Below are 12,882 nucleotides of genomic sequence, written 5' to 3'. Positions count from 1 at the left end.
TGTGTCTAAGCTTAGGTGTAGCCGGAACACCCCCTAGAGTAAGCAAATGAGTCCCAGGACTCAAGAATGTCTGGGTTTGTTATTTTTTACCTTTAAAGTCTCTTTCCCCCTAAAACGCCAGAGACAAGGCTGGGCTGTATGGTTTGCAGAGACACCATCTCAAGGAAATAATTCACATAAATGCACATGTAACTTGGGGAACCATTCCACAGATAAATGGGGACTGCATCCAGAGATCTGGATCACTTGCTCCCTTGCAAATCTCCCCTCACTATTACCAGCCTGTGCTTGTAGTTTATTGGGTTGTGCCGACATCAGCAGGCTGAGAGACACAGTCTGTTCACACCAAACTGGCCGCGTTTCATTGGTTTGCACCCTCACAGAGGAGGGAATCCGTGGGGGTGCCATGCCCAGCACCTGAGCCAGGGACACACATAAGATGAGGAGCCAGGGGTGGGGGCTGACTCACCCAGTAGGCCCCCATCTGGTCCACCAGTGGTGGGTGGGCTGCTTCTCTGGAGCCACAGAGCCTGCCCTTTGGATGTGTGTAGGGTTTGCAACCTCAGGGTGCACATGTGTGCCTCAGGTCTGGGGTGACTGAGGTGCTAGAGCCCCAGGGCAGAGCCCCTCCTGCCTGGGAAGATTAGGGTTCGGTTCTGAGCACAGTCTGCACCTGGGAGACCCTGGGCAAGGCCAGGTCTCTTTTTGAGTCCCCATGGCCCCATCTGTGAAATGGGGGCAAGAAGTCCCCAGCCCCACCCCTCCAGGGACAGGTGGGAGTGGATGTGACCATGGTGGGGAGCCCCTCCTTCTGGGTGCTCAAGGGTGACACAGTGCCCCCCTCTCCCTATGCCAGCCCAGCCCCCACCAGACCTGATCTCTGGAATGCTCTGACTCAGACAAGGAATCTCAGACTCCCCGCTGAGGGACAAGCACAGACACCTGCCAGGCACAGGGCTCCGCCCCCAGAGCTGTCAGTCACTGCAGCTGAACACAGGAGGCTCCTTCCAGGGCAGAAGCCACAGGTCAGCTCTCTGGGGTGCAGAGCGGCAGGGAAAGTGCAGGTGCGTGTTGGGGGGCACCCACTCCCACTGGAGACTCCCAGGGGGGCTGATGGACAGGACGGGCTGGGAACTGCTCTGCAGACTCTGGGCTCACCCGCTGGGCAGGAGCCTGGTGAGGGCTGTGCCTGGTCCCCCCCACTCCAGGGCCCTGAGAGCCCAGCCCGTGCCCCTCCCCCCTGGCCTGTGGGTCTGGGAACCTGGGGCCTGGAGGGAAATTACTGCTGAGCCCAAGCTCAGTCTGTCTGCACTTTCGGACCAGCATTCAGACGCAAGGAGGAGTCCTGGGCCTGCCATGGGTCCTGCTGGCAGGGCCTGAGGGTCCAGAGGAGGGACATGGAGCCTCTGCAAGGCTGGGGGCCCCCACCCTGGAGCCTGGCGCCCAAGGCTGCTGCCCTGAGACTGGTGAGTCCTCAGATTCTCATCCTCTGCCCCCCATCCCCAGAGCCCCACTCCTGCCCCCTGCTGTGCCCAGCAATCTGCTCCTCCTCAGTGTCTCCCTGGGCCCTGTCCCTGTCCCTCTCACACCAGACTTTGTCCCCAGCAGCCCCGCTCTTTGGGCTGTCCCAGCCCCTGACACTCCGTTCCCTGAGCACCGGGATGGGGGGCACAGGCAGGAAAGCTGTACCTCCCATCATAGGATCTCTTCTCTATAGACTCCCACCCCCACCACCCCATTGAGGGGTGAAAGGTGAGCCCCACCACGAGGTGTGGGTGCTGGGACGTGCATTAGGGCAGAAGCCCAACCGGGGCTGAATCCACCCACAGCCGCAGCCCTGTCCTGGGAGAAACTCGAATATCTGTGCACTGGGCGGGAGGCCGCTGCTCCTGGGCTGTGTGGTTCCCTGTCAGCCCACGCGGGTACCCTGAGGATGACCCCTGTTTGCCGGGGCCCCTCCTAAGCCTGTGTCCCCTGTCAGGACCCTCCTAAGCCTGTGTCCCCTGTCAGGACCCTCCTAAGCCTGTGTCCCCTGTCAGGACCCTCCTAAGCCTGTGTCCCCTGTCAGGACCCTCCTAAGCCTGTGTCCCCTGTCAGGACCCTCCTAAGCCTGTGTCCCCTGTCAGGACCCTCCTAAGCCTGTGTCCCCTGTCAGGCCAGAGAACCCTGAAGGCCATCCCTGCCCTGACCCTGTGCTCCCAGGGCTGAGCAGGACCAGCAGGGGCAGCAGGGAGGCCCCGGTTCCTTCAGGCTCCGCCCTCCAGGGCTGGGGCCCCAGCTGGGGAGCAGAGGGGCTGAGCTGGGGACCCAGACCAGGCAGTGCCCTCCCCAGGCTTCAGGGTGGTCAGTGGACAGTCCTGTCCTGGGGCCACCAGCTTGGTCCCCACAGGCCCTGACCCTACACAGCTGCTGGTGCCCATTACTCAGGGGGTGAGGCTGAGGCCCAGGCAGCTCCTCTGACCCAACGCCCTCCCATCCCCTTAGGCCCTACTGTGTCTCCGTCTGGGAGCCCTCCTCAGCGAGGACAGGCCCCCCTGCAGGGACGGGGAGTACCCGGTGGGGGCCAAGTGCTGTCCCAGGTGCAGCCCAGGTGGGTGCAGCCCTGCGGGGACCCCTGGGGAAGCTGTGGGTGGGGGCAGGGCTGTGGGCAGGGGCAGACTTCCCAGCCTTCCCAGGCCTGGGGCCCTCAGTTCCCAGTACCCACCACTGGGGTGCAGAAGAGAAGGTTGCGGGGGGACAGGAGCCCGAGGTCACCCCCTGCAGCTCTCACACCTCAGACCTTCACCTCACTGCACAGGGGACAGGGGCTCGGGGTGGCCACCCCATTTATGGTCAGAAGACTGGGTCTCAGGGCCGGGCATCGGTTTCTCCGGAGGCCCCACATTCTCCCAGAACCTCTCACTTCACACAAGGCTGGCTCACTGTGCCGGGGACAATCAGCTCAGGAGCCCTTGATCCCTGTGGGAGGTGTCACCTCTGCCCGGGCTCCCGAGGGGTCACCCTTCCTGAGTGTGTGGACCTCCGGGCTGCAGGACACCGGGTGAAGGAGGCCTGTGGGGAGACCACGGGGACAGTGTGTGCACCCTGCTCCCCGGGGACCTACACAGCCCAACTCAATGGCCTGGACGAGTGTCTGCCGTGCCACCTCTGTGACCCAGGTGAGAACACTGAGCCCAACCAGCTCTGTGCTGAGCCCCAAATCCCCATCACAGCAGGCCCCCCACCAGCCAGGGGTGCTCCCTGCCGGCCATCCTTCAGGGGATCCTCAGGACAACAGACACACCTGTCTGTCCCCAGGGAGGGTCCAGTTCCCCTAACTAGTCACCCCTAGACCCAGGCCCTCCAGGGCTCAGGGACCCTGTCCCATCAGAAGGACACATCATCCTGGGTCACTGCCAGCCAAGGCCCCAGGGCCGGGCCTCCTTCACCTGAGTGCAGGGTCTCAGGACCCCTAAACTTCTCGCCCACCCGAGGGCCCCTCCTCAGGCTGAGCACTGGACCCGAGGCCTGCTTCCTGCCCAGGGCAGGTGATCTGGGCTGGGCACCCAGGAGGAAGGCCAGGGCCGAGGTGGAGGCCAGGATGCTTGGGGTTCAGGGAGGGGGGTGAGCCTCCTGCTACAACCACAGATCCCCCAGGGAGCCTGTGTGACGGGCTGAGCCGGGGCAGATGGCAGGAGGCTGTCTCAGGGGGCTCCCCACCCCACCGCCAGCTGAGGGGGCTCCTGCCCTGTGGCTGCCATCTGACCAGCCTGGTTTGCAGGATGGGAACCTGTCTGAGGGCGTCTTCAGGGGGGCAGCCTGGGGCTGGGACTGGCCTCAGCCTGTCCCTACTGACGGGACCTCACTTCCTGTCGGGCCCAGGCTGGGAGGTCTCAGTGTCCCCCAGAGGCCTGGCCTTCTGTGCGGGACACCCGTCCACCACCCCTACCGATGGTCTTTCCCTGCCGGCTGCTGGTCACCTCCCTTGAACCCCCTTTGGGACTCTCCTGTGTGTCGGGCACCTCCCGGCAGTGTGTTCTGGTGGAGCCTGGGGGCACCGGGCAGGGTCCCAGCTGGGAGCAGAGTTGGGCTGAGGTCCCATCACCCAGGGCGCTCCCCAGACCCCAGGCAGGAGCCCCAGGCCTGCAGGTGTTGTTCTGCCCTCAGCTTGGTTTCCCCCAGTGACGGGGCACTCACCACCAGCCCTGTGTCCTTGCTGTGGGTCTGACTCCTTCTCTGGGTCCCAGACATCGGCCTGGTGACCAGGAGGAAGTGCTCCAGCACCGGGAACACTGTGTGCGGCTGCGACCGAGGCCACTTCTGTGTCCTAGTGGACGGGGACGACTGTGCTGAGTGCAGGCCCCACAGTGACTGCAGACCAGGCCAGAGGGTGCAGGTGACAGGTGAGCCCCAGCACCCAGTGAGGACACAGAGCAGACAGAGCCCAGGGGTGGGGAGGCCCCGAGGAGCCCTCTGCCCGACACTCTCGTTCTCAGGCACCGAGAGGCAGGACACGCTGTGTGAAGACTGCCCGCCTGGAACCTTCTCTGCAGGTGGGACCCAGGCGGTGTGTGAGCCCTGGAGCAAGTAGGTGATCCCGGGGTGGTCCTCAGTGCTCCCCTGGGAGAGAAGGGCCCTCCCCCAGCAGAGAGACTGTGGGCCCCACTCTGGCCGAATCTGCCCATGTCCTGTGTCTCTCTCGCAGTCGTCACTGTAGCTCAGCGCCCACATCAGCACGTCCTCGATCCTGGAGCTCAGGGTGCTGTGGCCAGAGACCCCACACCCTGTGTTCTGGGGTGTCCCCAGGTGTCATGGCTGAGGGGCTTCCCTGGGATTCAGGCCTCAGGGAGAGGCCTAAAGGAGGCTGTCAAAGTGAGGACCCCCTCCCCCTGCAGCAGGTCCCCTGAGTGCCAGTCCCCGGGTTCCAGCTCTGTCCTGGATGCTCAGGGCTATGGGAGGAGGCTGGTGACCAGGTGTGGCTGCCACAGGGGAGGGTCCAGGGGTCCTTCTGGCTCCACCCTCCTCACCCCAGCTGAGCTATGTCCCTTTGTCTGTGGCTGTGGCTTTAACAGTCTGTCCCTGACACCAGCTCTGTCTCCACCCTCTGTCATCTCCATCGCTGTCCCTCTGTCCTGTGAGTGTCCCTGTCCCCTGGCTGTCCTGCCTCCCCCTCCTCTCCCTCTGTCTTCCCGTGGCTGCGGGACATGGAGTCAGACAGACCACGTTCACCCAGAGCCGCCCCCGCACGGGGGCCCCAGGCAGCAGCCTTCACCTCTGTGAGCCCGGCTGTGCAGCGGGACACTGGAGGGTCCCCGTGAGCATCAGGCCCCCAGGGTGCCCAGGCCTGTGACCCAGGTCCCCACCGCTCCTGTCCCCCAGGTGCAGCGGACTCTTGGAGATGGAAGCCAAGCCTGGGACCAATAGCACAGATGTGACCTGCTCCTCCTCGTTCAATGTTGTCATCCTGTGTGTCTGCACTGTCATCCTCGTCACTGTGTCACTGGGATACTTAATCATCAGAATCAGAAGGTCACGTGGTAAGCAACAGCCCCTGGACCCATCAGGGCTCAGGTCCCAGCTCTCATTCCACCACCCTCCCTGGTCTGTCCCTCACAGTGGGGGAGGTGTGGCTCTGGGGCCCGGGAGGGCGGGACTTCCTGTCTGAGGAGCCCTGTGCCCAGAGGTGCCTGCTCAGCACCTTGGACTCTGAGCTCCTGTCTGCCCTCAGGGGACAGAGAAGCACAGGAGCCTGGAGCCCTGGGGGCGGGGCCCACGTCATTCATTCCCTCCTTGGTTCCCCTCACCCACTGTCCCCTGCACAGGGCTCTGTCTGCCCGGGGAGCCCGAGTGGCAGGGGGAGCGGGCACGGAGCAGAGAAAGGCACAGGGAGAGGGGCAGGCTCTGTCCTGTGTCCTCACCCGGGAGGGGCCAGGCCAGGCTCTGAGCAGCCGGGCAGTGTCCCTTCTCTCCAGATCCTGGGGCACCCCCTCCTCTGTGGGGTGCTCACCCCTCTCCCTGGTCGGTGGTCTGACTGGGCTGAGTTAGGGACTGAGTTTGGCAGCTGGCCAGGTGGCAGGGGTGCCCTGAGTCTTGTCACCTGTCCTGGCTCCCTGGGGCAGGCCGGGCAAGGAGCCATCCACACTGGTCTGGCTGCCTCTGAGGGGCCGTCTCTCCGGGAAGGTGTAGGGTGAGGGGCAGAGCTCTGGGGTCCCCCCAGTGTGTATCGCCCCCCCATGCACGTGTCTCTGTTTTGCAGGAGAAACCACCCAGAGGACACACAGGGATCAGGTACTGATGCTTGTCCCACCCTGGCAGTGATGCTGCTGGGCTGGGTGGGGTCCCAGTTCCCTGTGGGTGCTGGGTCCTTAGGGTGCAGTGAGCTCACTCGGGACGGGAGGCCACTGCTCCTCCCCTGGGAGACCGGGCTGACCCTGAGCATCCTGGGCCGAGGGCAGGAGCCGGCTCATTGTCTTCATGCCAAATGTACTCCACAGTGGAGACGACAGCAGGCGGATTGGGACACCACAGCCGACCAAGCCCTGCAGGAGTTTCCGATCTTGCCAGATGTCACCACCGTGGCCATGGAGGAGACAGCATCTGTGTTCCCTGACAGACACCCACCAGGTCACGAATGTCTTCAGGATGCAGACATCTGAGCATCCACGGGGCCTGCTGACTGTTCCAAGCCCCCGAGGACCGAATGTGGGGCCCGGGGAGCGAGTGGCACCTGCTGCTGGAGGGCTGAGCCTGCACCAGGCAGAACAAGGGACCAGCCCTGCTAAGTGGGTTTTGGGGACCACACATGCCTCCTCATCAAACTCCTGAGGTGCCCTGAGCCCTCCTCTCACCCCTTGCTGGCCCAGCACCCCGAGGTCACTCCCACAGGAAATCTTGTCTCCCCACCTGCTCCAGCCCCCTGAGCCTCAGCTGCAGGATGGGCCTGTGGGCACCTCCGGGGGCTGGACTGGGCACAGTGGGCATGAATGTGATTATTGGAAGGTATTTCCCAATTGGACTTACATTCCGTTTATATTTTCACTGCTCATTAAAAGCTATTTTGCGGAGATGCTTTGAGGGTAAGTCAATGTCCAGTTCCAGCCAGACTCCCAGGGAAACCCTGAGACAGACGCTGCTGCACGTGGCTGAGTGTGTGGGGGGAGAGGTGTGAGACCACGGACACGCTCCGTGTCTCATCTGCGTGTCTCCATTGATTTTCTTTCCCGACAAAGTCATTGCACTGGGAAGAACTGTCCTCATTCATTCTGTCACTCCCTCACTCCCTCCCTCACTCACCTGTCCATTCATGCATTCGTGTATACTGATGACCGATGGCCTCATGGTTTCCTGTCTTATTCACTGGGGTCTGACCCACTAATCCCGTTCCTTCTGGTGCTAAGGTCCTCCCGGATCTTTCCATGAGGGGGCACTTTAAGCTGCTCCTGGATTCTTAGACACATTTCTCTCACCCCACGAGCCTCTCCGGAATGCCTGGCCCAACAGCATGTCCAGGCCTCTGGCTCCACCCTCCCTAGTCCCAGGACCAGGCATCCCTCCCCCAGCCCTGGCTGTTTCTATGGAGAACGGTGTTTAGAACCCACCCTTAGTGGCTGGGTGTGCTCACTGTCACCGGGTGTCAGCGCTCCTGGGGTTTCACGGGGAAGAATTAGGAATCGCACACCCCACTCTCTGCACAAATGTGTAGCAGAGATGTCACCCCAGTGGAGACAGAGTAGTGCACACAGGTGTCCTGAGCTGCAGGTGAGCACCAGCTCCCTGCCAGAGGCCCATTCCTGACCAACACCCACGTGCAACAGGGGTTGGCGCGGCTGCTGAGGGGCACTGGGCTGGACAACCCACCGCCCTGTGCCCTCCATCTGCCCCTTGTCTCCCCTCTCCATCCCCGTCCCCCTATGCCTGGGCTCCTGGGCAAGGCTCGGAGCTGGTCTCTGGGCACCTCTCAGTGCCCCAGGTCAAACCCTTGGGGCAGGTTGGTATAAACGGGTCCCTCGCAGAGTGTGGGCTGCTGTGAAGCTGTGTGAGCAGTGACATTCTGACCTTCGTGGTGTCTCGAAGGCGACAAAGTGAGCGAATGGGCACACTTCTCACGACAGAAACGGTGTCTCTTGCCTGGAAAGGAAGAGTCTTCCTTCGTCTCGGTGGCCTTGGTTGTCACCCACACAGCTGAGCCCAGCAGTGCTGGGGATCTGCCCGCCCTGAGGACACAGGCCCTTGACACAGAGCAGGGGGGCGGCACCCGCTCCCTGGGGCGGGCAGAGAAACGCGGTGTCTCCCACCCCGTGAGGAGCTGGGCGGTTCTGCCCCAGAAGCACGTGGAGAGCAGCTGGGCAGAGGAGGGCCGGCCAGGCCCCTGCCCTGGGACAGTGGGCACTGCGGAGAGGTGCACCCCCAGGCCCACCCACCTGGAAGGAGCGGGACCCTCGTCCCCAAGGGGGTCTGCAGCTGTCCACCTGGCTGGGCCTGCCCTTCCTCTGGGGCTCTCCATGCCTTCCAGACCCCGGAATGCATTTGCTCTGCTGGATGGAGGAACCGGGTTACTGTTCTGGAGCCTGGACCTCCAGCCGCACCCCAGGCTGAGGACGCAGCAGCACCTCTGTGGCCTGCGTTCCCTTCTGCACTGCAGGCTCTGGGGTGCCATCAGGGGCTCCCACCTCCGCGTACAGGGCAGGGGGCGCCCTTCCTTCTGCAGCGGGGTGCAGGCCCGGGCCCTCCGTCTCCAGCCCCCAGGGAGCCAGGCCCAGCGCGCGGGCGGCCCGCTGTCTGCAGCCCGTCCCGGCTCCCAGGGCTCAGTGCCTGTGTCACCTGCGGGAAACTTTGGAAACGCTGGACCGCAGGGACTTTCCCGCTGGACCAGACCTTGGGGGACAGGCTAAATCCTAGGAGGGGCGCCAGGTGGGCGGAACCATCGAGCACACCGCTCCCCTTCACCCGCCGCCGCCACCCCCACTCCTCTGGGTGCGGAGCCCGGGACCCCAGCCGAGCAGGAGGACCCGCCAACAACCTCCAGTAGCCGGGGCCCAGGTGCACTGGCGGCGGCCCCGCCTCTGAGCACCGCCCGCCGCCGCGCCATTGGCCGACGGGCCAGGCACATGCAAATTAGCTGTCTGAGTGCCTGAGGCGGTGTCTGGCTGGAAGGAAGTCTGGGGGGGGAGGCGGGGTCACAGGTCGACCCAGGCCGGGCGGGGCTTGTGGGGGTGGCCGGGACCGCAGCTGGGTGCGGGCTGGACCCGGGTTCCAGCAGGGCTGGATGGGGGCGTGGCCTGCTTAGGGGTGCGGGGCGTGCGACCTCGTGCACCTACCCCGCATGCCCGGGCGTGTGTCCTGAATTCCCTGTTGACTGCGGTTGGGGGGTCGTGGGGTCGTGGGGTCGGACGGGAGCAGGGCGGTGGTCCTGGTGGGTCCAGCTCTGGCTGCTGGGCTGGGGTGCTGGCCTTGGCAGGGAGCTCCGAGGGGCAGGGCGAGGGGCGGGGCTGGATCTCCAGCCCAGGCCCAGGTCCTGCATTTTCAGGGCTGGTGGCAGGAACAGGAGTGCAGCGTGGCTGCCTGTGGGGTTGGTGGCACCGAGAGTCGCAGGATCACGCGCGAGCTCAGCAGCCTGAAAAGTCTCCAGGACCAGCGTGGCATGTGCTGGTGGGCGTGTGGCCTGAGGCCCTGCCTGCAGGAGTTTGTAGACTTCCCTGGAGCTGCCTGTGCTCCAGCCCCTCCCCTCATGGAGCCTCCCCTCAGCCCCCTTTAGCTCTTATCACACTCAGGGCATTGGGGGTCCCTCCTGCCAGCCCCTCTCTGTCCAGGAGCAGGCAGCGGTGATGTGCTCCTGTGTCAGCTCCCCTCATCTCTCCTGCCCCTGCAGCTGTGGCCCCAATCCGGATCCCCTGCCCTGATGTCCCTCCCACTGTGGACAGACAGTGTGGTCCCAGTGGTGCCTCTGGTCTGGAATCAGAACTAAAAGGCTTTCCTGAGACAGCTGCACCCCGCCTCCCACCTTTGGTCACCTCAGATGAGAACCTGAACTAACCAGGTGCCACTTCAGCAGGAGTAGCTGGGACAAGAGCCCAGGCTGAGCTGCCCCCACCTCCAGGCCCAGGACTCCTCCCCAGGGACCCTCACAGAGCCCAGGGGCAGAGTGCAGGCGAGTCCTGCTCCCCCTTTCTGCGTGTCATCTCTGGGCCTCAGCCCTTCCTGCAACAGCATGTAACTCAGGCCTACTCTGCATGTCCTGCCCTGTGGGGAGAGCTGGGCTCTTAGGGTGGACAGAAAGCTGGGTGCAGGGGGTGAGCCAGGGTGCTGGGCAGGTCTGGGGCACACACTGAGACCTCTGCTGTCCAGAGTTCTACCTGAGAGAGCAAGGGGTCCTACCAGGAGCAGAGCTTCCAGCCCCTAGGGAGGGAGCCCAGGTCCACTGCTGACCCCCTTCTCCATGCTGTCCTCTCCCTGGACAAGGCTTTGGTGGACCCAACACGTGGGTCAGGCTTTCTACCCACTCCACCCCTACTTGTTGCTTTCTGTTGTGGTCTGTGGGTCTGGTTTCTCACCCAGGACCTGCCCCTAGAAGGCTGCAGAGGGGGCTTGAACACTAGAGCCCCAGTCAGGGGTCAACCCAGCCACATGGGGTGCCTGTGTCCCAGGCTGGCTGCCCCTCCCTGTTGGGGGAACAGTTGAGTCAGAGCTCTAGGCTTAGCCAGCCTGGGGCCCTGTCTACCTTGTTTGTCAGCCCCTAGCTGGCTGCCCCAGGACTCGGGCAACTGTTCCTGGCTGGCAAGGTGTTTCGGTGGGCCCAGCTGGTGCTGGCCTGGCTTGTCTGTGCCCCTTGAGCCCCCGGTTTGATGGGCTGGGGTCTGCTTGTGGGAACTGGTCTGTGGCCTTGGGAGCCTGTGCCTGAGCTGCTGCCATCGTCTGTGAGGGCTGATGTGTGGGATTGGGGTGGCTGGAGCCTCCTGAGGGCCTCCCTCTAGGGCTGACCTGGGCCTGTTCTCCTACCTCCAGGCCTGAGTGGACGTCCCTGGGAACCTGTCTGAGGACCAGCCACTGGTGGTCCTCCAAGGTGGGCTGGGGGCTGAGGAGGCTCAGCGGCCAATGCCTGGTCACATGGGGTGCCAGGGCCACACCCTGAGGTGGGCAGGAAGGCCTTGCAGCGCTGGGTGGGGTGTAGCAGAACAGCTGTCATCTGGGTCACCAGGGAGGGTCGGGGCCCACAAGGCTGCCTCCATCCTCCCCGCACACGGGTACCCCGTCCACCCCGACCCCCACTGCTGCAGGTGACAGAGTGCTGCCACACGTTGTTCAGGTGTCCCCACGTGCCTGCGTCCCCCTGAAGTGCCTCCTGCAGGTCCCAGACATGTCAGCGGAGCCTGTGCCAGGAAGCCACCCAGGGGAGCTCCGGCCTGGGTGGGCACTGCCTGCTCAGACCACCCCCTAGAACTACCTCCCCTGGGCCGAGCGCTTGGCATGGTCAGGGGCTGAGCTGTTCCTTGCAGCTTCAGGTCACTCCAGCAGGTCAGTGTGACCCCGCTTTGCAGAGGGGAGCAGGCTGAGGCCGGTGAGGCCAGGGTGAGGGTGGCTGGCCGGCAGGCGCAGGAGGGCCCCCCCCGGGGCTGCAGGTGGAGCAGCCCCCATGCTGGCAGGCTCCGGGGGGCTTGTCCCAGGGGACTGTAGGGTGGTCCTGGAAGCCGACCTGTGCCCTGCATGGCGGGGCCTGTCCAGAATGTTCCTTTCTGCACAGACTGCTCGGACCCGGTGTGGCTGGCCCGAGGGGCGGGGCCGCCTCCCCAGTGAGAGGAGGTGTGTGGAGCGCAGCCCAGGCTTCAGAGGATGAGGGGCGGCTGCTGGCTGGGCCGCTGCACGCTGGATGGAACGTCCCGGGACGCCTGGGCTGGGACTGAACCCTGCGGGGTGGGCAGCCGCAGGGGCATCATTCCTGCCGGTCAGCATTTCTTCACGAGTCCCCGGGGCCAGCGGGCAGCCATGGTGGCTGCAGCCTCCCCAGGAGCTCAGCAGTTAGTCACAGGAGCGCCAGGGGTCTGAAGTGCAGGGTCTGTTGGGCTCCGGGGGACAAGGAAGGCAGGAGTCGGGGTCTCAGAAGGAGCCGGCGGGGTGGGGCGGGTGCTCCTGTTGGTCCTCTGAGTGGTTTTGGGAGGAGGTGGATTCCACCAGGGGGTTGGGAGGAAGGTCAGAAAGGGCTAGTCTGCCCAAGCACCTTCCCCATGTGAGAATTGTCACGTGTCCTGCTGGGAGTGGCTGGGGGGTGTCTAGGCTCACGGGGTACTTCCGGCTGCCCCCCACCTTCCCCACGTGAGAACTGTCACGTGTCCTGCTGGGGGTGGCTGGGGGTGTCTAGGCTCACGGGGTACTTCCGGCTGCCCCCCACCTTCCCTAAGGGGTGCAACCGCACTTCCAACCTCACAGGTCCAGAGCCCAACCCCCCAGCCCCTCGGGTGCTCTCTGGGCAGTGGGATCGGCTTCAGATGACCCTCCCAGTAGCAGTCAGTCTCGTACCCCTGGTCTGGGCTCCGATGACCACAGGGCCTCCAGCTGGCCTCCCTGCACACCCCGGCCCCTGGATCCAGTGCCCCTCGGGCTCATCTGAACGCTCAGGGCAGGGGACACATGCTTTGTGGGGGAACCTCTCCCCGGGCGTCCAGGTCCACAGACCCCAAATCCAGCTTCCGCGCTGTGGTCCTGGGGTGGCCTCCACCCCACTCGGACCTCAGCTCCCTCCCTTTGGCAGCTCTCCCTCTGATGTGTGGGTGCTCAGGGCCGCAGGCCATCAGTAGGGGCCGCTGGTCAGTGCTGTGGCCCCAGCACGAAGACCCTGGGGGGCTTGTCAGGAGCACCAGCTCCTGCCCAGAGCCCTTCCCTCACTTGGCCAGTTGTCTTGCCCAAGGCCAT

The 12,882-nt window shown here is 64.3% G+C and overlaps 1 protein-coding gene across 1 annotated transcript; it reads left to right on the top strand.

The window, feature by feature from the left end:
* Positions 1–1,397: 1,397 nt before the first annotated feature.
* On the top strand, positions 1,398–6,386 carry LOC118626934 (tumor necrosis factor receptor superfamily member 14-like). The gene is made up of 7 exons (XM_036256978.1): positions 1,398–1,466; positions 2,485–2,590; positions 3,033–3,158; positions 4,227–4,382; positions 4,476–4,566; positions 5,359–5,516; positions 6,236–6,386. Exons 1-7 carry the CDS (start codon positions 1,398–1,400, stop codon positions 6,295–6,297), a joined length of 768 nt encoding a protein of 255 aa, XP_036112871.1. The 3' UTR covers positions 6,298–6,386.
* The last annotated feature ends 6,496 nt before the right edge of the window (positions 6,387–12,882 follow it).

This window comes from Molossus molossus, unplaced genomic scaffold (genome assembly GCF_014108415.1).
Source record: "Molossus molossus isolate mMolMol1 unplaced genomic scaffold, mMolMol1.p scaffold_m16_p_12, whole genome shotgun sequence".
NCBI lineage: Eukaryota > Metazoa > Chordata > Mammalia > Chiroptera > Molossidae > Molossus > Molossus molossus.
This window is presented reverse-complemented; position numbering and strand designations above follow the sequence as displayed.